The sequence below is a fragment of the Narcine bancroftii genome, chromosome 5, assembly GCF_036971445.1.
Source record: "Narcine bancroftii isolate sNarBan1 chromosome 5, sNarBan1.hap1, whole genome shotgun sequence".
Taxonomy (NCBI): Eukaryota; Metazoa; Chordata; class Chondrichthyes; order Torpediniformes; family Narcinidae; genus Narcine; species Narcine bancroftii.
In genome coordinates this window covers 220,664,076-220,690,029 of record NC_091473.1, presented here as the reverse complement: position 1 = coordinate 220,690,029, position 25,954 = coordinate 220,664,076, and the positions used below count along the sequence as shown (strand labels likewise).

The 25,954-nt window shown below is 38.8% G+C and overlaps 1 protein-coding gene across 4 annotated transcripts in view; it reads left to right on the top strand.

Annotated features, from left to right (window-relative positions):
• Positions 1 to 25,343, top strand: part of LOC138764894 (NACHT, LRR and PYD domains-containing protein 3-like) — a 56,587-nt gene extending 31,244 nt beyond the window's left edge. For 2 of the 4 annotated variants that reach the window (XM_069941323.1, XM_069941324.1), the window contains 7 exons: positions 13,132 to 13,294; positions 13,391 to 13,456; positions 17,604 to 19,329; positions 21,071 to 21,157; positions 21,783 to 21,953; positions 22,066 to 22,224; positions 22,487 to 22,612. In XM_069941323.1, coding sequence (XP_069797424.1) covers positions 13,132 to 13,294; positions 13,391 to 13,456; positions 17,604 to 19,329; positions 21,071 to 21,157; positions 21,783 to 21,953; positions 22,066 to 22,224; positions 22,487 to 22,523 — 2,409 coding nt within the window. In that variant the 3' untranslated portion in view covers positions 22,524 to 22,612. Of the gene's footprint in view, positions 1 to 13,131; positions 13,295 to 13,390; positions 13,457 to 17,603; positions 19,330 to 21,070; positions 21,158 to 21,782; positions 21,954 to 22,065; positions 22,225 to 22,443; positions 22,621 to 22,768; positions 22,943 to 23,038; positions 23,207 to 23,311 lie in introns of those variants that run through there. The other 2 variants (XM_069941326.1, XM_069941325.1) reach the window with 2 other exon arrangements.
• Positions 25,344 to 25,954: the final 611 nt, after the last annotated feature.

Here is a 25,954-nt window from a genome sequence, read left to right as displayed (position 1 = left end):
CTGAGTGTCTGTGAATTGTCCCCATGCATCCTCCATAGCCCCATAAACTTCAGTCTGAACCACCAGCAACCCGAGCTCCAGATCCAAACCTCCAACATGACTAGGAAATTTTCAGCGCTCTCAGCACCCTCTCACATCCCAGTTCCAATACCTGGTACCCCTTCAACCAGCCATGAGCAATTCGCAGCCTTCTGTGAATCCTTTGACCACAGCTTCCACCAGTCCGCAGCCTCCATGGGTTCCTCACCTTGAGTCAGCAACAGCCCCGCCACCTGTGTGTCCTCAGCTGCAGAGAGAGCCCCCTCACTGGTCCGGCGCCATGGTCACCGTGCCATGGGTCATCTCCTCTGCTTCTCAAGTGGGGTGTTCTTCCACTTTCTGGTGCCCTATGCAGTCCTCTGCTTACCTGGAGTATGGAACCTGTCGTGACAGCTGCCGATCATAGGTGTGCGCCATCTTGCGTCTAGACCCCGCGATGGCAGGATTTTAAATAATATCACCATTGGTTCCTTTAACAGGCTGTTTAAAACCTGTATAGAGTTGACGGCAGTCAGACTGGGCAGTTCAACCCTGCGGCGATTCTCTGCAGAGCCGCACCAGCAGCAATGCTGCCGTTACATCATTGCCTTTATAGTACCTCCGCCAGCAAAGACATTTCAAATGGCGTTTCATAGAGATATAGCACAGAAAAGTCATCCATCGACCAACTAGTTACATTAATCTGACATAAATCCCATATTTTCCTCCCATGCTCAGCAATATTCTTTTCTCGCCCTCCCAAAGTCTACTGCTCACCTTTGTGAGGGGCAATTTAGAGCAGCAAATCAGTCATCCAATCTGCATATCCTCGGGATACCCAGACAAACCACATACAGACTCATGGAGAACCTGCAAATGTCAGACAGCTGGTCCCTGGCTCTATGAGGCAGCTCTACTTACTGAGCCACTGCAGGTGGCCTAAAGAGGGACATTTATCCAAAAGCCACACAGAATTAAAAAGCTTCATCACATGGGAGCTTCTTGAGATAGAAGCAACTGCCTATCTTGGCACTTTTATTTGGAAAAATGGATTACAACTTCAATTACGCATGTGCAGTTAAATCAATGCATCACCAAACTTTTACAAGCTGCTTCTCTGCAACTAATATGACACCACAATGGTGTTTGTTTGAAATTTGTCATTAAATCCTAACTGCATTTATTTTAATTTTTATACTGAAGAAGGATGAAAAAAAATCATTGATTAGTTTAAAAGTGATTAAATAAAGCAGTTAATGTCACTTTTTAACGTCTGAGGAGTCTCATTCCCTCACCCCACAACTACTTCTCCCAAGCTACATGCACTATTTCTGAATTGCTCTAAGTTTAAGTTTATTGTCCCTTTATACCAAGGGAAGTGCAGTGTGAGCAGAGTAATTACACATCCCAGACTAGTACAGCAAGAAATCACAATGTGGGGCAGTAGAGTGACAGGTATCAGTTGTTACAGAGCAAAGGTTAATTAATTTCATTGTTTTGGAGGTCGTTCAAGAGTCTAATAACAGCAGGAAAGAAACTCTCCTTCAATTTTTTGGTGTGTGATATCACACTTGTGAATCTCCCTTCCAATAGAAGGTGGAGAGTATATGATGGATGCAATGAGACTTGGTATGTTCATTGCTTCTCTGAAGCAGCAGAAAGAATAGATGAAGTCATTGAAGGGGCAGGAGTTGTATGTTGGACTGAATTGAGTTCACAACCTTCTACGGATTCCTGTGATCTTTGGCAAAGCATTTCTTGTTCAATGTGGTGATGCACCCTGATAGAATAAATTCAATGGTGCAAATGTAGAAATTTGAGGAAGGCAGGTGACTTGCCAAATTTTCTCAGGCTTTTCAAGAATTAGAGGTGCTGGTGCATCAATATTTGTGGACCAGCATAGTTCACTGGAGATATTTACTCCTGGGTGCTCAGTGTCTTTCAATGCAGACTGGAGAGTGATCTGCACCATCTTCTGGAAGTTTTTTACTTCCTAGCTCCAAGTCACTAGTCTCTCTATCACCCTTATATATTCCAACTTATTATTGTTAGAGATCTCCAATTAGCTGTTCATAAATTTATCAGACTAGCATTTTGGCACTGCATCACAAATACAGCTTATGTCTGATCCTAATCAGACCACCTGCGGTTGAAGCACTTGTATATGCCCTCCTTTAATACTTTGTTTATGCCCATCATAAACTTATAATTGATGTCATGCTATCCAAACATCAATCAAATCACCATCTTTCCATTATTGCAACACCTAGATCCAACTCCCATCTCTCTCGATCTCTGTAAACCTAGTTTCCCACTTTCATTTTGGAGAGTGTAGTACATCTTGGTTATACATTTAAGTGTATTCCCCTGCCAAATCATTCATTCAACTGCACTAATTTCAATTCATTCCACTTCACTAATTACAATTCATTCCACTTCACTAATTTCAAGTGGGGCCTTTCTCTTAGGAACGACCTTAGCTGGAGAAAACAAAAGAAAGTCCCATTAGCTGCTCCATATTTATTTCGTAATTGTTCAAAAGACATGAGAGATCCCACCACATAACAATCATCAATATATCTTAATCCTTTTATCATACAATGAATTCAATATTTTGTTACCCAGATTCATAGGTAGTAATAGTTTTACTCAAGGGTGTTCTTAATGAGACACCTGCTTTTTTTTCCCCAGTATACTCATTTATTTTGTGCCATATTCTAATCCTATGTATTATTTTAGGGTTATCTGTCTTTTATGTTAATAAATAAAATCCTTCGCTGTTTCTTATTGAATTCAATCCCATTTGGATCCAAGAAAGGGGACTGTCTTTTGTAAAAAGGAATGAAAGAAAATCTTTCTTGTGCTGATAAATAGTATTTCTTAAAGTCCAGATGTCCTTCCACATTGTTAACTTTTCCAATGAAATTCTCGGCACTTTGTTATTCCATAGGAATTGTCTTATGTAATTATTCAATAATTTAACTAATTTTTTTGGTCGGGCACTCGGCAACAATTGAAAAGATGCTGTAATCTTGGCAGAATACCATTTATTCTTCCCACTAATCAACAGGTCTTTTCATTTCTGTAAATTTTTCTCTTTTTCTAAGAGTATAATTAAATTTATATAAGTTCCATAAATTATTATCTGTCATTATTCCTAAATATTTGATTCCATCTATCTTCAATGTAATCCTATTTATTTCTTTTTGATTATATATTTTAGATAACTCCTCTTTAACTGCCAAGATAAAACTTTTGCACCCATTCTCCTAATTCATAATATTTTTGGTTTTTAAATATAGTTTTTTTCCATTCTATGTTTTATAATGTGTCATATTTCAATTTTTATTCTCTAATAATCTATATTTTTCTTGTAACCCTGTTCTCTGAGAATCTTTTTCCAATTTTGTATGTCTTTCTCTAGACCATCCAGCTTCTTTCTTAAGATTTTTTTTGTATAACAAATAATTTGTCCTCTTAGGCTTTAAGCCTATCCAATATTAAAAAGCAATTATCAGTAGAAAGGAGATTAGAGTTACAAAATGGTTCTATCTGTCTCTTAATAAACTTACAAAAGTCCTTACTCTTCAACAGTGTGGTATTGAGACGCCATCTAAACACACTCTACTTTTTAACTGCGCAGACATTAAAAACAAATCAATCCTTGTATGTGAATCATGTATCCTTGAGTAGAACAAATAGTCTCTTTCTAAGGGATTAAGCTGCCTCTATATATGAATCAAATTTAAATCCTTCATAAACGATCGTGTCATTTTTGCATCTTTTGCCCTTGTCACTGTTCTGGCCGATTTATCCAATATTGGATCTAGACAGAAATTGAAGTCTCCTCCAACCAGTATATTTTGTCTTCCATCTGCTGTTTTTAAAAAGATATTCTTCATAAAGGCTTCATCATCATAATTTGGTGCATTAGATGTCCGTAAATGTCCATGATTCTGCATAAATTTTACAATATGTCATACAAATCTTCTGGCTTGGTCAGTCAGTGTATCTTCTATTATTATTGGTATTTATTTTTAATTAGGAATGCTACTTTTTTTGCTTTTGAGCCAAATGTAGACGATGTTACTTGTCCCACCCATCCTTTTTTTAATTTAGCATGTTCCAATTTAATAAGAGGTGTTTCTTATAGAAAGACTATATCTGTCTTTAATTTTATATGTATGCCGAAATCCACCTCCTTTTCACTATTCCATTTATCCTATTAACATTAAGACTAATACATTTTAACATTCTATCCATATTGATTTTTTAAACAAATATTGTTGAACAATAAAAGCCTTTTTGATTGTTTAAATAATAGTGATCTTTCCCCTTTAAAAAAAACATAGTGTCCCTGCCCTGACTGTGACGTAAACAGGAAACCCCGAAAGCCATGAAAAAAGCCCAAGGAATCTCTCAAGGATGAAGAACTCCATCTTTTATATATACTCCTCTCTGGGCACCATTCTCCCCCTTGGACCAAGTCTTCACTTTGCTACTACTTTTCCCAATTTTCTGAACTCTCTGTAAACATTTCAATAAAATTTTCTTTTCAACAATAAATACAAAATGTTTTTTTTTAATATAACTTTTACTTAGTCCCATTGTAAACATTCTTCACGGTCTTCTTTGGCAACCTTAGTCTTTTCATAAACCTCGCAGGAAGTCTTCCACCTCTTTCTTAGTCTTGAAAAATTATAGATTACCTTCTGCTGCTTTGCCCCTCAGAGTCACAGTGTATATCATCGAATATTTCTAGTTTTTGAAATGCAATTGCCTTTTTACATCATCAAATTACTTCTTTTGCTTAATCAAACTAGGACTAAAATCTTGGAAGAATAGCACTTTTTCATGGTCAATCTCCAGCATGCCATTATTTTACTTAGAGTATTCATATGCTGCTCCCAGAATTGTTTCCCATTCCCAGTAAATCAAAAGTCTTACCAGGACCGGTTGTGGTCACTGATCACCAGCTCTTCTGGGACCGAAGGTCGGGTGAGCCCTTTCAATATGCAATTTTTCTCTGAATTTGTCTTCTCTCAGCACTTGTGGGATCCATGTTTTGAAGAAGTTCACCAGATCTCTTCCCTTGATTCCTTCTTTCAGTCCAATAATTTAAACATTATTTTGTCTGCTAAAATTCTCCATATGGTCAATCTTGTCCAGCAGACCTTGTCTGTCCGACACCCATTGCTTTGCATCTTTCTCCAAAGCTTTTAGTTTATCCTGTGTTTTTACCAAGTCTTCTTTTGCTTGGTTCATTCTTTCCATTAAGTCTTCATCGATTTCTTTAATTTCAGTCATCCTTTCAGTCGTGTCTCTCATTACATTTTCGACGCCAGCAAATCGATTGCTCAAGTTTTCCATTTTCTCCAGGATAATATTTGATTATTGTCTTGACTCCCCAGCTCTACCAGGGTCCGTCGGGCCCAAGGTCGCTCTTGCGCCACTCCTTTTTTGGCTTTTGCTCCATGTTCCTGGCTGAGTAGAAGCTTCTTCCATTTTTGTTCTTGGCTGCCTTGGTTTCTTAATACTTATTTTGTCCATTTTTTTTAGAGAAAAAAATCTTAATTTTAAGATGTTGTCTTTTTGATATTCTTCACTGAGAGGTCGATCAAATGGCCACAGACCCACTACTGTCATTATTAAACATGGAGTAAAACATGAAAACCTACAGACGCTGTGATTGTAGTAAAAATAAAGAAATGCTATAGGATCTCAGTGGTTTTCGCAGCACCCACAGGAGGTAAAGATATATAACTGACATTTCGGGCCTGTGCCCTTTTTATCTTGATGAAGGGCTGAAGTGCAAAATGTTATATATCTTTACCTCCTCTGGACATTGCATGACCAGCTGAGTTCCTCCAGCATTTCTGTATTTTTTTTCTACTTCTACAGGTTTACTATGGTTCATTTTCCCTTCAGTAACCTGCCACCAAAATTACTTTGCCTGGAGTCATGCTGTGTTTTTTTAAAATTTAAACACAACAAATTAACAGGCAATTTCGTCCCACTAGTACATGTCTCCCAATTTCCACACAATTAACCTACTCCCCTGCCACTCCCATCCCCCCACCCCCAGTACATTTCAAACAGTTGGAGGAAACCTGGGCCTCCAAGGTAAACTACTCAGATACAGGGAGAAAGTATAAACTCCTGACAGCACAGGATTCAAAAACGGGTCTCGATCACTAGCGCTGTAAAAGTCTTGCGCTAATCACGATACAACCATGCTGTCCAATTTATACACACATGTATTATTTAATGTGCAAGTGAAATTATTGTCAAAAGTATTTCCTTTTTCTCAGTGGTAGCTATCAAATTACAATCCCATTATAACAAATGCTATTTGTTCCTTTGTTAGTATTTCTCTTCCCCACTCCTCCTCACTGTATTTGTTATACTGATTCTTGCTGTTACCTTTATATTTAGGATGATCAGTTTTTTTAAAATTCTCTCCTTCAAGTTTGCTCCATCCTAGTAGCATTTTCACTGAGACATGTTGGATGTATTTTTGTTTTCACACTGTGAACCGTATCAACCAAAATATGTACAAACATTTCTCATTAAATATACACAGTGTCATTTTCTCCCTTTTTTCCCCTTTCCTTCCCTCCCCACTTCCCACCTCCTCCAAAACCCATAAATATTCAACATATACAATAAAACCATTAAACAATATCTTCACACAAAGGAAAGTAAACAAGAAAAATGCATGATCAATTTGTTACATACTGAATCTAGTCGTTTTGTCTTCTTATCATTTTAGGGGATGGAGGTCCGAGGCAAGCTCTCTCTGTTATGTTCCATGTATGGTTCCCAAATTTGTTCAAACAATGTGACTTTATTTTTTAAATTATAGGTTATTTTTTCCAATGGAATACATTTATTAATTTTATGTACCATTGCTGTATTCTCCGGCTCTCTTCCATTTTCCAAGTTGACATTATATTTTTTTTTGCTATTGCTAAGGCTATCATAATGAATCTTTATTGCGATTTATCCAATTTGAGGCCTAATTTACTTCTTATGTTACTTAAAAGAAAGATCTCTGGATTTTTTGGTGTGTTATTTTTTGTGATTTTATTTAATATCTGATTTAATTCTTCCCAAAACGTATTCACTTTCGTAAATGCCCAAATTGCATGTACTGTTGTTCCCATTTCCTTCTTACAGTGAAAACATCTATCTGATAATGTTGAATCCCATTCTTTTCATTTTTGAGGAGTGATATTGTGTAACCAATTATACTGTATCATGCATAACCTTGTGTTTATTGTATTCTTCATAGTTCCAGAACATAACATTTCCCATACTTCATTTTTTATCTTTATGTTTAAATCCTTTTCCCACTTCTGTTAAGGTTTATAGTTTATTTCTTCATTTTCCATTACTTGCAGCTTAATGTACATGTTCGTTATCTTTGGCTTGGCTTCGCGGACGAAGATTTATGGAGGGGGTAAAAAGTCCACGTCAGCTGCAGGCTCGTTTGTGGCTGACAAGTCCGATGCGGGACAGGCAGACACGATTGCAGCGGTTGCAAGGGAAAATTGGTTGGTTGGGGTTGGGTGTTGGGTTTTTCCTCCTTTGCCTTTTGTCAGTGAGGTGGGCTCTGCGGTCTTCTTCAAAGGAGGTTGCTGCCCGCCAAACTGTGAGGCGCCAAGATGCACGGTTTGAGGCGTTATCAGCCCACTGGCGGTGGTCAATGTGGCAGGCACCAAGAGATTTCTTTAGGCAGTCCTTGTACCTTTTCTTTGGTGCACCTCTGTCACGGTGGCCAGTGGAGAGCTCGCCATATAATACGATCTTGGGAAGGCGATGGTCCTCCATTCTGGAGACGTGACCCATCCAGCGCAGCTGGATCTTCAGCAGCGTGGACTCGATTATAAATCTTTTAATTATCATTGTGTCTGTAATCACATATTCAAAACTGCTTCCTTCAGGTAATCTCAATCTGTTTCCCAATGTATCCTTTATATAAGCTTTAAGTTGATGATATGCAAACATTGTACCATGAGTTATTCCATATTTGTACTTCAACTGTTCAAATGTTAATAAATTATTTCCCAAAGAACAATTTTTTATTCTTTTGATTCCTTTTCTCTCCTATTCTCTAAAGGAAAGGTTATCTATTGTAAAAGGTTTTAGTGGATTTTGCATCAATAATAATTTTGGTATTTGGTATTCATTTTTTTTTCCTTTCTAAATGGATCTTCCATGTATTAAGTAAATGATGCAATACTGGTGAGCTATTATATTGCACCAGCTTCTCATCCCACTTATAAAGTATATGTTCCAGTACCTTCTCCCCTATTTTATCTAGTTCTATCTTAGTCCAGTCTGGTTTTTTCCTTGTCTAATTAAAAAATGATAAATACATTAATTGTGCTGCTCTATAATAATTTCTAAAGTTTGCTAACTGCAAACCACCTTGGTTGTACCTCTCTGTTAATTTATCTAACGCTACCCTCGGTTTCCTCCCTTTCCACAAGAATTTCCTTATTATTCTCTTTAGTTCATTTTTAAAAAATTCTGTTAATGGAATTGGTAACATTTGAAATAAGTATTATATCCTTGGGAACATGTTCATTTTAATGCAGTTTACCCTCCCTATCAACATTAGCGGTATTCTTTCCAATGTTCTAAGTCTTACTGCAATAATAATTTAATTTGTTCAAGTGGCTTAAGTTATTATATCGGATTGCTTGTGCTTGCCATTTAAATGGTGATTCTTTTTTAAATTCTGTATAGTCTGCGTTACTCATTGGCATCACTTCACTTTTCATTGATCTTGTACCCCGATATTTCACCATACTTCTTCAATTTCTTATGTAATTCTTTTATTGATATCTCTGGTTCTGTTAGGTATACTATGACGTCATCTGCAAATAAGATGATTTTATACTCCTTCTCCTTTACTTTTATCCCTTTTAGTTTATTTTCTATTATTATCAGTGCTGTCAAATGTTCTATTGCTAAGGCGAACAATGAGGGGGATAATGAACATCCCTGTCTAGTTGACCTACTTAATTTAAATTGATTTGATACATATCCATTTACTGTTATCTTTGCCAATGGTCCATTATACAATGCTTTAATCCAATTTATATATTTTTCTGGTAGATTGAACTTCTGTAATACTTTAAATAAATAATTCCACTCTACTCTGTCAAAGGCTTTTTCTGCATCTAAAGCAATAGCCACTGTTGGCTTCTTATTTCCTTGAACTGCATGAATTGGATTAATAAGTTTACAGACATTATCCGCTGTTCATCTTTTCTTAATAAATCCACTTTGATCTTGTTTTACTATTTTTGGTACACAATCAGCCAATCTGTTTGCTAATAATTTCACTATCATCTTATAATCTGAGTTAAGTAGAGATATTGGTCTATATGAAGCTGGTGTTAATGGATCCTTCCCCGTCTTTGGTATTACTTTAATTATTGCTATCTTACATGTATCTGGCAAGTTTTGTGTTTCTTATACCTGGTTCATTACTTCCAGGAGAGGAGGAATTAATAACTCTTTAAATGTTTTATAAAATTCTATTGGGAATCCATCCTCTCCTGGAGGTTTTTTAATATATCCTGTACTTCCTTAATTTCAAATCGTTTTATCAGTTTGTTTTGTTCCTATTCTTTCAATTTTGGCAGTTCAATTTTTGCTAAAATCATTCTATTTTATCATCTTTCCCCTCATTCTCAGTTTGGCATAGTTGTTCATAAAATTCCTTAAAGTTTTCATTAATCTCTGTTGGGTTTTATGAAATTTGTTTGTCCTTTTTCCTTGATGCCAATACAGTTCTTTTAGCTTGTTCTATTATAAGTTGCCAGGCTAATATTTTATGTGTTTTTTTCTCCCAGTTCATAATACTTTTCCTTTGTTTTCATTGTGTTCTTCTTCACCTTTTACGTTTGTAATGTTTCAGATTTTATTCTTTTGTCCGCCAATTCTCTCTTTTTCATCATATCATCCCTTTTTACTAATTTCCTTTCTATACTTACTATCTCCCTTTCCAACTGCTCTATTTTCCAATTGTAATCCTTTTTCATCTTGGTTACATAACTTATTATCTGCCCTCTAATGAAGGCTTTCATTGCGTCCCATAATATAAATTTGTCTTTCACTGATTCTGTGTTTATTTCAAAATATGTTTTAATTTGTCATTCAATAAACTCTCTAAATTCCTGCCTTTTAAGTAGCATGGAGTTTAACCTCCATCTATATGTTCTTGGTGGGATGTCCTTCAGTTCTATTGCTAATGAATGATCTTATAGTAGACTAGCTTTATACTTCAGTTTTCCAAACTCTCCCTTGAATATGGGCCCTCAACAAAAACATATCAATCCCTGAGTATGTTTTGTGCCTACTCGAATAATATGAATATTCCTTCTCTCTTGGGTGCTGCCTCCTCCATATATCCATAAATTTCATTTCCTACATTGACTTAACCATAAATTTGGCTACTTTATTCTTTTTGCTTGTCTTTTGTCCAGTTTTACCCAACATTGGATCCAAATTAAGGTTAAAATCCCCTCCTATCAATATATTTCCTTGTGTGTCTGCAATCTTCAAAAAAATATCCTGCATAAACTTTTGATCCTCCTCATTAGGCGCATATATATTGAGCAAATTCCAAAACTCTGAGTATATCTGACTCTTTATCATTGCGAACCTCCCTGCTGGATCTATTATTTCCACCTCTATTTTGATTGGTATATTTTTGTTAACTAATATGTCTGCACCTTTAGCTTTTGAATTATATGATACTACCACTACATGTCCTACCCAGTCTCACTTTAATTTGTTATATTCCACTTCAGTTCGATGCATTTCCTGCACAAATGCTATATCTATTTTTTCCTTCTTCAATAAATTTAGTAGCCTCTTCCTTTTAATTTGGTTATGTATTCCATTAATGTTTATAATCATAGAATTCAACGTGGCCATCTTATATCTTGCTTACACTTCTTTTCCACTTCCTCGCCTCCTTCATCCCCTTTTTTCCCATTTTGATCTCTTAGTTTTCGCTTATTAAACTCAATGTATGACAACACATTTAAAACATAAGATACTCCAACAGTTCCCACACCCAATTATACCTTAACCCCAAATGCTCCCCCCCTCTCTGAGTTGCCCCTTATCCCTTGCCGGACAACCACAACTTCCCTTTCCATTTGGATTGCGATCTTGCTCGCAAGCATCAAGTGATTTTGCAGTAAAGGTTATTCCCTCTCCTCCCCCCCCCCCCCAGCCCCCCCAGAAAACACTTTTTTTTACACATACAACAAAGCTCTCTTTTTTCCCCCTTGCTTCCTTCCTTCCCTTCTCTTTACCTTCTTTAGTTCTTTACAGCTTTACATATATACACTTTATCACCGTTCTTCATCTCTTCTGTCCTGCAAATGTTCTGCGAATTCTTGTGCTTCCTCTGGATCTGAGAACAGTCTGTTTTGCTCCCCAGGTATAAATATTTTAAGCAGGGCTGGATATCTTAACATGAATTCATAACCTTTTTTCCATAAAATCGTTTTTGCTGTATTAAACTTCTTCCTCCTCTTTAAAAGTTCAAAACTTGTGTCTGGGTAAAAAAATATTTTTTGACCCTTGTATTCCAATGGCTTATTATCTTCTCTAACTTTATTGCTTGCCCATTCCAGTATATTTTCTCTTGTCGTATATCTAAAAAATTTTACTAAGATGGTTCTTGGTTTTTGATGTGCCTGTGGCTTCGGAGCTAGTGCTCTGTGTGCCCTTTCTATTTCCATTTCTTCCTGCTTTCTGTCATTCCCAGGATCTTCGGGATCCATCCTTTTATAAATTCCTTCATGTCTGTGCCTTCTTCACCGTCCTTCAGGCCCACTATTTTTATGTTGTTTCGTCTACTATAATTTTCCAACATATCAATTTTCTGAGATAACAACTCTTGTGTCTCTTTAATTTTTTTGTCACTTTCTGCCAATTTTTCTCTTGTCATTTACTTCCATTTCTACAGCCGTTTCCTGCTCTTCCATATTTTTCCCTATTTCTGTCATGACCAGCTCTAAACTTTGCATTTTATCTTCTGCTTTTTTCATTTTCCTTTTAATTGCACTAAATTCGAATGATAACCATTCTTTTAATGATCTCATTTGTTATTCAAAAAAAGCTTTATCTATATTCTGTCCATCAGTTTTACCTTCCATTTCTCTGTGAAGATCTTGGTCTTCTTCTTCCTCTTCTTCTGTGTCTGTACCTGTGTTTGTGTCTTCTTCTCTTTGTGTCTGTGTCTCTTCTGTTTTTCCTGATGAGCTGCTTCTATCTCTTTGCTGGGCCTCTTGCTGTTAGTCCTCCCCTCCTGGACTGCTTGTCTGTCGGGCCTTCTGCCGTTGATCCTCTTGTCGGTCACCCCTCCGTCATTCTCCCTCGTCTGTTTCCTCACTTCCTCCTCTGCTGCCTTCCTTGTCCTCCAGCTGAGCGCCCTGGTGTCGGGCATCCCTCAGCTGATCGCACTGTGCCTGCCCTCTCCTCTGCTGAGCCCCCCTCCCATCAGTGTCCTCTTTTTCCTTTGATTGCGCACTCTTGCTTGAAGTCCACTGGTCGGGAGGTCGTGACTCCACAGGGCAGGCACCAGCCTTGGGGATCGGGCGCTCCTCGCCACCACAACTCCCTGTTCCTTCATGCAGGTAAGGCCTTCTTCTTTCTTCTCTGGTGACTTTTCTTTTTTTCCCAGTTGTTTTTACTTTCTCCTTCTTGGGTGCCATCTTCTTTCTCTTCTCTGTAACTTTATTTTCTATTTCTTTGTTGTGCTTTGTCTTTTCCTAACTTCCTTTTTTTCTGGAGAGGGCTGGTTTTCCCATCACGTGACTCCTCTCCGTTGGATCTATTTTTAAAGTCAGAGGGATTAGTGCAAGTGTCAGTATGAGTATCAGTTTAAAATCTTATTGAATGTCTGAACAGACAGCGCTGATTTGGCTGTCCGGTTTCTACAGAATATTCATTTACAGAATATTATTCTTCCAATCACTTCTTTATCCAATGGATACATTGTTCGAGATTCTCTCACTGGAAAATGTCAGTTTCCTGTGCTTGTCTTTCTCTCTGATCAACAATTATTATTGTCCACAGAAAGTGGTGGAGCAACAGAGCAAGGCCTATAGTTCCAAAGTTCTTTTCACTCTTGTGATGGGAAAAGGCTCTGCTGCCCGAAAAGTTATGTGGGAATCCTTTGTGAAAATGATAAATAGATTACCAAAGTTGAAGAGAGTGCTAAAAGAGATACATGAATTGGGTAAGAAGAAAATTGCATGCTGCATTCAAAATGTCCATATTTTATCATAGAGTTACATGGATTTATTACAATACAAAATTTAAATTATTTGAACAGGCACTGATCCAGCGGATTTCATGAAATTAATCCGTGATTTTCCTGAAGTTCCCACTCAACTGAAAGGTAAGTGACAAATTAGATTTTAATTTTTTTTTCAACAATAAGGGAACTGCAAATATGGTCATATTTCATGATCCATTCTGAAATGCTCGTGTGGTTAGTGGGCCCTTTCTTGTATTGGTGCATTCCTGGTAAATTTGCTTCCATGAGCTTCCACAATGCTGTTGAGTCTGAATTCCAAGATTTGAACTTGGATGATGGAATGGCAAAATTCCATATCAGAGAGGTGTGAGACTTTGAGGATAGAGAACCTACAATTGGCACTACTGTTGTGTGCATGGAGCCCTCCCTGAACAGATTTTGGAGAGTTTTTTTGGATTGTAGTTGAGTAATTGCAAAGTAACTTGCAGATTTCGCACACTGCTAGTAATAGAAGGAATTTTTAGGGTGATAGATTAGGTGCTGGTCAAGTGAGTTATTCCATTGTCCATTGTTGAAATTATTTCAGCCAAGCAAGCTCATCTTCTAATACACTATAGACTTAACTGTTCCACCACTTGCACAATAATTCCTGTCAGGAGGTGAGGTGTAGTTTTTAGCCTTCTCTTGTATCCATATTATTTTCATGCCTAGTTCAGCTGGATTTCCCATCACAGCACCCTGTAGGTGCTGTGAAATTCCATAGACTCCGAGCAAGGCCATGAACAGCAAAATTTATGAAAATACCTTGCAATGTCCTACCAAACTCTGAAACCTTTTATAGATCAGGCAGAACCCTGGAATACTGTAACCACCCCCCCAAAAATAGCTGTCTGTGTGCTGAAACGGTGTGAAACCTCGTCTACATCTGAATAGAATCAAACCAGAAAATCTGCAGTTGCTGGGGACTAGTGCAATCCACAAATGTGGTGGAGAGACTTGGCAGGTCACGCAGTGTCAATAGTAGTAAAGGTTAATAGCCATTTCTCCATCCCTTCCCTTACAATGACCTCCCTTCTCTTATACATTTATTAGGGGGTATTTTTTATGACAATGTTCATTTTCATATTCGAAGCAGCATTTGTGCCACGACGGTGCTTGGAATGAAATTTTACAACAATAGAGAATCTAACCACCCACCCTCAGCATTCAGTGGCACAAGTGTTGACAAGTCTCCCACTATTGTCAAAATCTGCGATTTTGAAACTTAACTGACCATATATGTATCAAAAATGAGATATTGAAGCCAATGCGTGCAAAAAAAAGTGAGTCTCACATCTTGAAATTTAAAAATGGTTTTAAAAATCTACAAGTCACTAATCAAGAGAAAGATAGAATGCTTTCAATGGTTTGGATAAGTCCCAATCCAGCAATGCTGAAGAAACCTGCCACCTTTCAGGATTATTGACCTCTTTGAACTTGTATTTGTTTCATTTTCATTGTATCTGGGTTGCAAGAGTGCTTTATTGCATGGGTTGTTTTGACTGCACCCATTGTATCTTCAACCTCTGACACTAGGAAGCACAGAAGACACTACTGACTAAAGATTCAGCTTCAAATTGAACATCATCCTGCCATGAACATGTTAATTTTTCATCATCTCTGGGTCTAAAAATCCCTACGTTATCATATGGGGGGGGGGGTGTGCGGAGGACTTTTAGCAAAGGAACTGCAGCCTTTCAAGGGGATGATGGTTTACGACTGCCTTTTGAAAGACAGTCGGGGATTGCCAATTAAATGCTGCTCTTTACTGCATCCTGAAAATAGATTTTAAAGTAAAAAAAATAGAACTGTGAACCCAGTACATATTGTTGCCTTGCACTGTTTGACTACTGGGTGTGATTGTTCTTAAGTACTCCAACCATTGCCAATTCAAAATTGTCCTACATTATTGCCTGTCTACTCTTTGAAATGTTGTCCTGAATTTTCTGGATAAGCAGTAGCTCTTAATACAAGCCTTCAAAACAAGAAAAAATATTATTTCTCAATCTTGGAACCCAGTTATTTGGCCCCTTTGCCTTCACCAAATCTCTGCTTGATCACACTTAAAAAAAAATTCTAGTTTCCATTCTTCCAAGATTCAGATATTGTGACAATAGAAGAAAATGCAGGAAATAATCATCAGTCAGGCAACAGCTAGAAAGAGAAACCGACTTAACAGTTTGAAGCAAAAATATAACTGGATATTATGAATTATTTATGGTTGTGTGGTTATTTCTTGCAATTCTTACTTCGATTAACATTGTATGCAAACCAAGGCTATTATTAACTCTATTCTCTCCTTAATACCTTAAAATGCCATCTGGTCCCACTGTGTACCTGAAGAATATTGGTCAATCTTTAACTACAACCAAGAATTGCAAGATATTCCACATGAAACCGGAGTCCTGAAATAAGACAAAAATATTTAAATGTTCTTTATCGTTGCTTTCTGATGTGGATACACTTTAGAGGTGAGACCAGTAAAATTCCTGTTGTAAAAAATGGGAAAAGAATAATGAATTGGGGTCGTGGAGAGAGTGGGGGGGGATGGTGGAGGGGAGGGGGGAATTGGCAGAGTTTTGAGCCAACAGAAGGAAAAATTGATAATTCAGAAGGCACAGAATGCCTGAATTAGAGCAGGATGAAGGTCAGTAGGTTTATTGGGTGCTAAAGGAACAAATGATGTATTTCCAAGCAATGAGGCTCGTGATTTTCAATTGATAGTACTGGTACTCCTAAGTGCCTGTTTCCTTCTCCTTAATGAATGCAATTGCAGGAATCGGAGCTTCTGTTTGTCAGCTCATGGTCCACCTGAGTTCTTGCGTTTTCTGAATGGTATACCCTGCCATGACTGTCCATCAGTTACTGTTTAGGATGGTGACAGGATATCCTGGATGGTCAAGCATCTTGAGCTTTATTTTGGAATTGTACTCATCAGGGTTAGTGGACAGTATACTCCAATTACAGTGTCACAGCACAGAAGCAGGTCCTTTGGCCATCACATCCATGTCAATCTTTTTAACCACATACATAATAATTCTATTTCCCTGCACTTGGTTTGTGTTTTTCCATGCCTTGTATATTTTAAGTACCTGAATAAATGTCTCTAAAATGTTTCTGATTCCAATATCCGTGGTTGCAAGTTGAAGTTGTAATAAAACCATTTTCCCTTAAATCCCCAATCAAACTCCTTTCTCCAGGGTAAGTTTGGATATGGGCTTTGCAAACACAGGCAAACTCAAGCTCATGCAAAATGCTGGGAGAGCAACTGACCAAAAGCTGAGTTGAAGGAACGGAATGTGATTTGAGCATCAAAGGAAGAGCAAAAAATGGATGATATTACAGAGGTGCAAGTAGATGTTCCTTGCTATAGGAAACCTGATGAGAAATCATGTTGGTTGATTATCTTTGCCTTCCAGTGCACTAAGTAATAAAAGAAACATTTAGGTACACAAGATTATGAGGGATCTAGATGGAGGAAATGCAGGCAGGCTTTTTTCACTAAGGTTAGATGAGACAAGAACTAGAAGACATGGGAGAAGGGTGAAAGATGAGATGTTTAAATTGGAACTAGGGTAAACTGCGCAGTAAGTGGTGAGAATGTGGAATGAGTTGCCGGCTGAAGTGGTGAAAGTGGTCTTGATTTTTGAAATTTATGAAAAATGTGAATATGTGCATGGATAGGAAGGATCTGGAGGGTTATGGTCGGGGTGCAGGTTAACAGAACAAGGTAGAATAGTTGTTTAGCATGGACTAGATGGGCTGAAGGGCCTTTTTCCATGCTGTAGTGTTCTATTCTTCTAACCGTAACAGTCAATGGACCACCAGTGGGCAACCTGGCCTTTTTTAGAGATCTCTCTTAATGCACGAGATAACCTGCCCAAATGTCTAAAGCAATAAGATACAAGTACATTCACTGTCTAACTTTCCCGTGACATTGATAGAACTCATTCTTCCAGCTGTTGTCTGAAATATTCACCTGAACATTACTACCAAAAAAAGGATTAAATAATGATCAGGCTGTTTAAAATATCATGAACAAATATACCATTATCATTAGACATCATGTAATCAAGTGAGGATTTGAAAAGTTGTTTCAATTCTTGAGCACTGTCAAAAAAATTGCTATAAACTGATGTTTACTTTTTACACTGCAATTAAGCTGTTAATTTATTTCTTGCAACCATGTTAATGATTAGTGACTTTCTCAATTTAAACTAATATTATGAACTGCTTTATTCTATTGAAGATATTCAAAAGAAACACAAGGAAGAGCTCAGGAAAAAAACTGAAAAACTGAGAATGAAGACAATTCAGGCAAATGAGGCAGTGAAGATATTCCAGCTGGTTGATCGATATGCTCAGCTTACAGTCGTTTCAACCATTCGAGATTTGAAACTTGTAGAACATGAACTATTGGCAAGAGGCCAAGAGCATGAAGTTTGGAGAGAGAAGCATCTACAGAAAGAGATAGAATTAATCCAAACTGATAAATTGTTCTGCAGCAGTTTTTCCCGGAGTAAATCCAAATTTGGGAGTTCAACTGCTGTGATTGGAGTTCCAGGGATTGGAAAAACAACAATGGTACAAAAGATTGTTCATGACTGGGCCACTGGAAAAATATACCATAAATTCCAATTTGTGTTCTCTTTCAAATTCCGTGATTTGAATGATATTAATTGCAGAGTCAACCTGCAAGAACTGATTCTGGATCAATATCCCTACCTTCAACATCTCCTGAGGGAAATCTGGAAATTTCCAGAAGAAATATTGTTTATATTTGATGGTTTAGATGAATACAACACAAGAATTGATTTTGCAGGCAATCGAAGAAACACAGAGCCAAAGTACATGTGCACAGATCCAGAGTGTTGGTGTGCGGTGTCTGACATTGTGTATGGTTTAATACAACGAAAGCTACTCCCAGGATGTTCAGTGTTGGTGACCAGTCGCCCAACTGCATTAAATTTATTGGAAAGGGCTGAGATAGATGTCTGGGCTGAAATCCTGGGATTTGATCATGAAGAGCGGAAGGAATATTTTAACAAGATTTTTGAAGATCAGACAGCGGCAGCAGCTCTTTTCAAGCATGTGGAAGAGAACCAGATTCTGTACACTATGAGCTTCAACCCTTCTTATTGCTGGATCCTTGGTCAAACTCTGGGCCCTTTCTTCATGAAAGGCAAAAAATTGCATCGCATTCCAAAAACCATCACTGAATTATATTCCTGTTATATCTGCAACATCCTGAAAAACCACAGTTTTAAGAAGGAGAGGGATGTAATGCTGAAGATAGGTGAGATGGCCTTTGAAGGAATCTCTGAGAAGAACATTGTGTTTAAAGAAGGAGATTTGATCAAATACAATCTGCAACCTTCCCAGTTCTTGTCTGGGTTTGTGATGGAGCTTTTAGAGAGAGATGATACTACCCAGAGTGTGGTATACACATTCCCACACCTCACAATCCAAGAGTTTGTGGCAGCACTCGCACAATTCCTAACCGCAAGTCCTGAGGATATGAAGAAGCTCTTCGAGAAAGCCCACAGGGAGGAAGATCAGCGATACGAATTAATTCTCAGATTTCTCGCTGGCTTCTCCTCACAATCAAATCAGCTCCTTGAAGAGTTCTTGGGAGAATTTCCTTCAGAAAAGATCATACAAGTTATTGACTGGATAGGTGAAGAAGTTCATAAACAGCTTGTAAACACGAACTCCAAAGCCAGTAAAAGGAACCTCCTGAACTTGTTCCACTATTTGTTCGAGTCTCAGAATCGCCCACTTGTTAAATCCACTGTTGGATTAGTGAAAAAAGTTACATTCAGTGGACTGCAAATGAATCCCATTGACTGTGCTGTCTTGACTAATGTTATTGAGTTATGTGACACAATAAAAGAACTTGACCTGCAAAATTGCTCCATTCAATATGATGGACTCCAGTGGCTGGGACGTGGACTGCATAAATGTGAAGTGTTGAGGTATTTATTTATTTGTCTCAAACTGAAAATTGGGTTGACAGTGTATCAATGTGCAGTTGATTCATAGTATAAACAGCATCAAGCAATTCCGTTAAAAAGGAGAGAAGCTGATTTCACAAAATATAACCCGCATCCAGAGGTCATTTTGTGGTTCCCAAAGGATGAGAGTGCTGAGAATTGCTCCTTGTGAGGGGACGATAAACAGTTATCATTTCAGTAAGATTGATTTAATTGTAATCGATGTGTAAGAGCAGCATTAAGCACCTTTTCACCTTGTGGCATCTTGCATAATTTCCCCTGAAATTTTCTGCAAGTTAATGTGTAAATTGCAGGGTGAATTATGCTAACATCCAATTCATGGAAACATTTCCCATCTCCTCCATAAAATCCAGATTTGAAGAAGCAAATAAGTGAGAAATTTCCTGTACATGGTGAGACTCCTGAGCACCAGGGGAATAAATCCAGTCATCGGGAATAAGATTAGTTTGAAAGACATTTGGAAAGTCAATGAAAGCGTTCAGTGAGAATATTTATTGTTGTGTCCTAGCCACCTAAGAATTCAGATGGATTGACTGAAAGATCCCTTCTCTCTATTCTCCATTCCCTTCTCTAAATTTCTATGTCTCAGTTGCATCTGTTCCCAGGATGAGGCCTTCCATGCCACATCATCAGTGATGCCTGAGAACATGAACTTTCCCTCTACTACCATCAACAGCCCTCATCCACATATCCACCATTACCTTCACATCTCCACTGGCCCCTCTGCCCACATATGCCACAAGGACAGGATTCCCCTTGTCGTCACTTACACCCCACCCCCACCAGTCTTTGTGTCCAACATATCCTTCTCCACCTACTACATGATCCCACTACTCGAGAAATATTCCCCTTTCCTCCCCTTGCTCCCTTCATGACTCTCTTGTCCACTTGCCCCTCCCCACAATTCGACCCCTTGACACTTACCCCTGTAACCACAGATGCTCCACTTGCGCCCACATGTTCCCCTTACACCACAATTTGGGGCCCCAAACAGCCCTTCCAGGTGAAATAACATTTCACTTGTGAATCTGCAGAGGTCATCTACTATATCGAGTGCTCCTGTTATGGTCTCCTCCATGTCGGCAGGACTGAGCATAGACTGGGAGATTGCTTTGTTGAGCACATCAGGTGTGACTGCTGCACTAGCGTGGCCACTTATTTCAATTCCCCATTCCATTCCCTTGCAGACATGTCTGTCCATGTTCTCAGGCATTGCCAGACTGAAACCACCCTCAAAATGGAGGAACAACACCTCGTCTCCCATCTGGGCACTCCCACCCAGATGGCATGAACATCAACTTCAGTTTCCATTTTAAAGCCCCCCCCATTTCTTTCCTGTCGCCTTTCGCCAGTTCTCTCTCTCTCTTTCTCTTCTGTCTCCTTTCACAGAGCCAAAATCAATTCTCACCTCTCCTCTTATCCTATCCAATTAACACCTTTTGTCAGCCTGGATTCCAGTCTTCAGTCTTTATTCTGATGCCTTCCAGTTCTTCGCTTATTCCTTGAAGAAGGACACAGGCCTGAAATGCTGGTAATATATCTTTACGTCCTAAGGACACTGCGAGACTAGCTGAGTTCCTCCAGCATTTCTTTGTGTTTTGACTGAAAGATCTGACAGTAATACCCTGAGGTTAAATATAAAATTACAGAAACTGTAGTAGATCAATTGTTTGATTCAAAATGTTTCTCAATGTGCTTGCAGACTGAGGGACAATAAATTTGGAGATTCAGGAGTGAAACTGCTGTCTGCTGTCCTAAAGGAGCCTAACTGTAAAATACAGCAACTGATGTAAGTAATACTGAGATTTAATGTGCTTGTAATAATTGGGTAAACAATTAATATTAATTGCATAATATGCAGTACATATGTTTGTCAATGCATATGCACCAAAATTCCTACTTGCTACAGCTGTGCAGGTACACAAAAAATGATCAAAGTAAACTTAATTAGAAGAGACAATAAATACAGATGACAGAAATATCCACAGTAATCTCAGTACAAAAAAGCGACTTGCAATTGAGTAAACAGACCATTTGTAGTGTTGGAGCAGTCCATGATTAGTGTAACAAGGAGATCCTCAGAGCTGTTGGAAAGAAATTGTACTTGATCCTTGAGGACCAAGTCTTCGGCCTCCTGTTCATTTTGCCTAAAGGAAGGGTAATAGGGTCACTTGAATTGCCAAACTAGGCTGTGAAGTCATGGACTTTCCACAGTGCACCTATAAAAGTGTGAGAGTATCTGACAACATCCAGGAAAGGTCTTCTGAAATGCGGACTCGCGTTCATTTAAAGGTTCTGACCCTCTCCACCATGTATGCAGACAAATATTAGAGTAATTAATAAGATTATTAGCATACCCTCGGGATTTATATTGATTCTTTCTTTGTGTTCTCTCTTGGTTACTGATCCTTCAGGCTGAATGTTAACAACCTTACAGCTGATTGTACTGGAGATCTCTCCTCTGCTCTCAGTAAAAATCAATCACTGCTGGAACTGGACCTGAGTAATAACAAATTAGAAGATGCAGGGATGAAAAATCTGTCTGTTTTCTTGAAGAACCCAGACAGTAAAATACAATACCTGAGGTGTGTACCTGATTCTGCAAAATTGTTTTGCTATTAACCAGTTATTGGAAAATGCACTTTGTGTATTAGGTAATTATTTTTGTTTCTGTTCATTCCTCTCCCTCATTTTCAGACTGAATGCTAACAGTTTCACAGCTGCTTGCATCAATGATCTTTCCTCTGCCCTCAGTACAAACCAGTCACTGATATCTCTGTATCTGGGGAATAATGAGTTGGGTGATGCTGGGGTGCGACAATTCTTCAAGGATCTGAAGAACATACAGGAATTGGGGTGAGTACCAAATGTATCATTTTGCATCTTCATAATGATTGGCTGTCCAGTACTGAACATTTAGGTTATTGACATATATTAGTATCAAATGTTGATAATTTGTCGGAGTAACAATGTTAGTGGTGCCAATATATAAATTCCACTGATAGTGAATCTTGCTCTCATTTCCCATTTCTCCTTTAATCGTTTTCATGGGTTGTCCTTCCTCCACAATCCTTGACTGACACTGGAAAATAACAATCTCTCTGCTTGCTGCATGAAGGACCTTGCTACCACTATCAGTGAGTACCAGTCACTGAGATCTCTGAACTTAAGTTGTAATAACCTGGGGGATTCAGGGCTGAAAGCACTCTCTGAAGCTCTGAAGAAACCTAACCAAAGGCTAGAGCAATTGCAGTAAGTACCAGTTTGTTAAATCATAATTACAAGTTTGCTAATGCTAAATGTTATTCAATAATTTCATGTTTATTATCACCATCTTTTAATGGACCCTGGGGATTTACACTGAAATATGGTTTTCTTTATTGTCATTTGTGATCCCCAGTCTTTGCTCAGCTAAGCTCACAGCTTCTTGTGCCAGTGATGTTGCATCTGTGCTCAGTATAAGCTGCACACTGAAGGTTTTGGACCTGGGTGGTAATAAACTAGAAGATCACGGCATGAAATTGCTGTGTGAGGCTTTGAAGAACAACTCAAACTCTAAAATACAAACACTACAGTAAGTGCAAGAGTCGTAATAAATTGTTATTCGTGGTAGTGTAAATGAACACTGGTAAATACCTCATTTCCTGTTATTTCTTTCTCTGATCCACAGGTTATGGAAAAATTACCTTCATGATTCATGTGCTGAAGATCTTGTCTCTGGTCTCTCTGGAGTCTGCTCATTGAGGAAGCTGAACCTTTCATCTAACTTCTTTACAGACCAATCTGTTGAAAAATTCCGAACCCTCACAAGGAACTGCAGCAGCTTGAAAATTATTGAGTGAGTGTTTCTGCGATTATCAGTAGATTTACATTTTTTGAGGATAATGTTTTTGTAATTATTGAAATATCAAGGCTGTCCTTTTCTGTATATTCTTTCTTTCAGCCTGGATGATAATAAGTTCAGTTCAGAGGGGCGTGACCGCCTGCTGTCGCTGCGGAACTACAGATCCAGAATGACAGTGATTGTGTGAAAGTTTCCATTTCCAAGCACCAAAGTGATTTTGTTTCCAAATGGGATTTCTATTGCTCCTTGTGGTGTCTTATACTTTTCCGATTTCTTGAGAATGGTGCAAGAAACCATTTTAGTAGATAACCCCCTGCATCCGATGCTCCCGTTGTGGTCTCCTCTACATTGGAGAGACTGGGCCCAGATTGGGAGATCTCTTTGTTAAGCACCTTGGTTCTGTCCACTGCAATAGCCATTGGCCCCTCATTTCAGTTCCCCATCACATTCCTTTGCTGACATGTCTGTCCACTGTCTCATGCACTGCCACACTGAGACTACCCGCAAATTGGAGGAACAATACCTCATCTTCTGACTGGGCACCCTCCAACCAAATGGCATTAATATTGACTTCGCTGGCATTCGTTAAACTACCCTCCCCCACCCCACTTCTTCCCCTGTCACCTTCCCCCAGCTCTGTCTCACTCCTTTCTCCCTGTCTCCTTTCACACAGACATAATCAATCCTTACCTCTCCCCTTATCATATCCAATTAACACCTTTTGTTGGTCTGGATTCCTCTGTCAGCTAGCACTAGATGTTTACAAACTGGGGCTGCTCGGGCCCCATGTATCCTACCCACGTAGCATGCCCCTACAGCCCCTTATGCACTGGACTCTAAATTGCCCAGTCAAACAGCGACCAGGAAATTTAAGGGTGCCTCTAAAAGTGACATGGTGAGTGATATGTCATGCACTCACCATGTCACCGAGGCCCCGCAGGTAAGTGGCTGAGGTAGGGCTGTTGGCACCGGGTCAAGGACGGAGTCAGAACGCTGTCGGGGCCAGGGGAGGAACACTGTCGGAGACGGGGGGGGGGGGTGGAGGGCAAACACCGTTGGGCTAGCAGGGAATGGCATGGGCTGTTGGGAGCAGAGTGGGCCGGCGGGGAACGGGTTGGGGCAGGAGCAATGGCTGTCCTTCTTACCTATAATCCTCCACACTGCTGGAACTGCTCTCATGTTCCAGCAGTGTGAGGGTTTATGGGTAAGGAAGACAACCATTGCACACAAGCACTGATGTCATTTTCTACCAATGCAGCCATGATTGCTTACAAGTTGACCAGCAGCAGCTACTCAGTGTATGTACAGTGGTTGGCCATCCACCTCCAGGTTGGTTTGCCTAGAAATGCAGTTTTTTAAAATTCTACCCATTAATTGGCCTGGCAAATTGGCAGGTTAAACTCGTGTTACAATCCAATTTGTAAATCCCTACTGTCTGTATTTTGAGATGTTTGTTTTTCGCTCATTCTGCTTATTACTTGAAGAGGACTCAGGCCTGAAACTTTGGCAGTACATCTTGGTCTCCTATGGATGCTGAAAGACCAGTTGAGTTCCTCCAGCATTTTGGTGTGTTTTTGCAACAAGGCTTACAACCTGCTGAAGATCAGATCTGCGCCATTCAGTTCAAGCAATTCCGAGACATACAGAAGTGAAGGATCAACCTCTGGAAGGTAATTACCAATGCAAAAAGACAGCTTAATGGATTCTTGGCAGCTGTAACAGTCCTTGCATGCCATCACATCCTATAAACCAAATGAGATAGGATCATCTCTTTGGGACCAATTCAGTGCCTTGTGTGCTCATGTCAAGAGGGGCAATGAGGATATACTTGTAAAGGTTAAAATCTTGTGTTTTTGATTTTTAGTTAATTTTGTGCCTGTCTCTTTAAGAGAACTATTGATTGTGGTGTTACTATAGTGACTATGTTGTAATAGGTCATAATATCTACCCAGGCTAAGTGCTGGTTCTCATTCTACAAGATGTGAAGGAAGTGTGAACACAAGAAAAGTTTCTTTTTCTTTTGTATCTCTATTTCATGCTTTTATCGTTATTCGCCATTATGAAAGTCTTGTTGCGAAGCTATGCAAAATGTTTAATTGTTCTATCAATGAATTAAAACTACATAAAGTAACAGCCTCAGAGTTTGATTTATTGGATTAAAGAGATCTAAATTTGGGATATCGTGGCTCATGCTTTGGAAAATGATACTTTGAAATTAGGATATGAGGAAAGTGCTGTCTACAATACTCTCACAAGCTGCACAGACACTTGTTATTCTGTATTCACAGTTTCTGAGGCTCATGTCAAAAGCATGCATCCCAGACAGTGTATCTCAGCACGTCCTTAAAACCTGCATGGACCAATTGGCTGGTGTGTTTTCAAAAATTTTCAATTTCTCACTGTCTCAATCTGAACTCCCTATCTGCTTCTAAAGGACCCCAATCATACCAGTACTCAAGACGCGTAAGGTGACTTTCCCTTGTGTCTATCAGCTGGGGGCTTTCTTGCCTACCTTAATGAAATTAAGGCAAATCAACTCCTAACTCAGGAAGGAGCTGGACCACTCGAATTTGCCTATTTTCTCTCCAGTTCCACAGTGAATACTATCTTGCTGGATAGTAGATTATCTGGATCACAATAATTTCTACCATTTATGACTTGGATGAAAAAGTAGTTAGTTCGTCAGCTTGAAGTTGAGTCTAAGTTTGGAGGAACTGTGGAGGGCAACCAAAGAATACACAA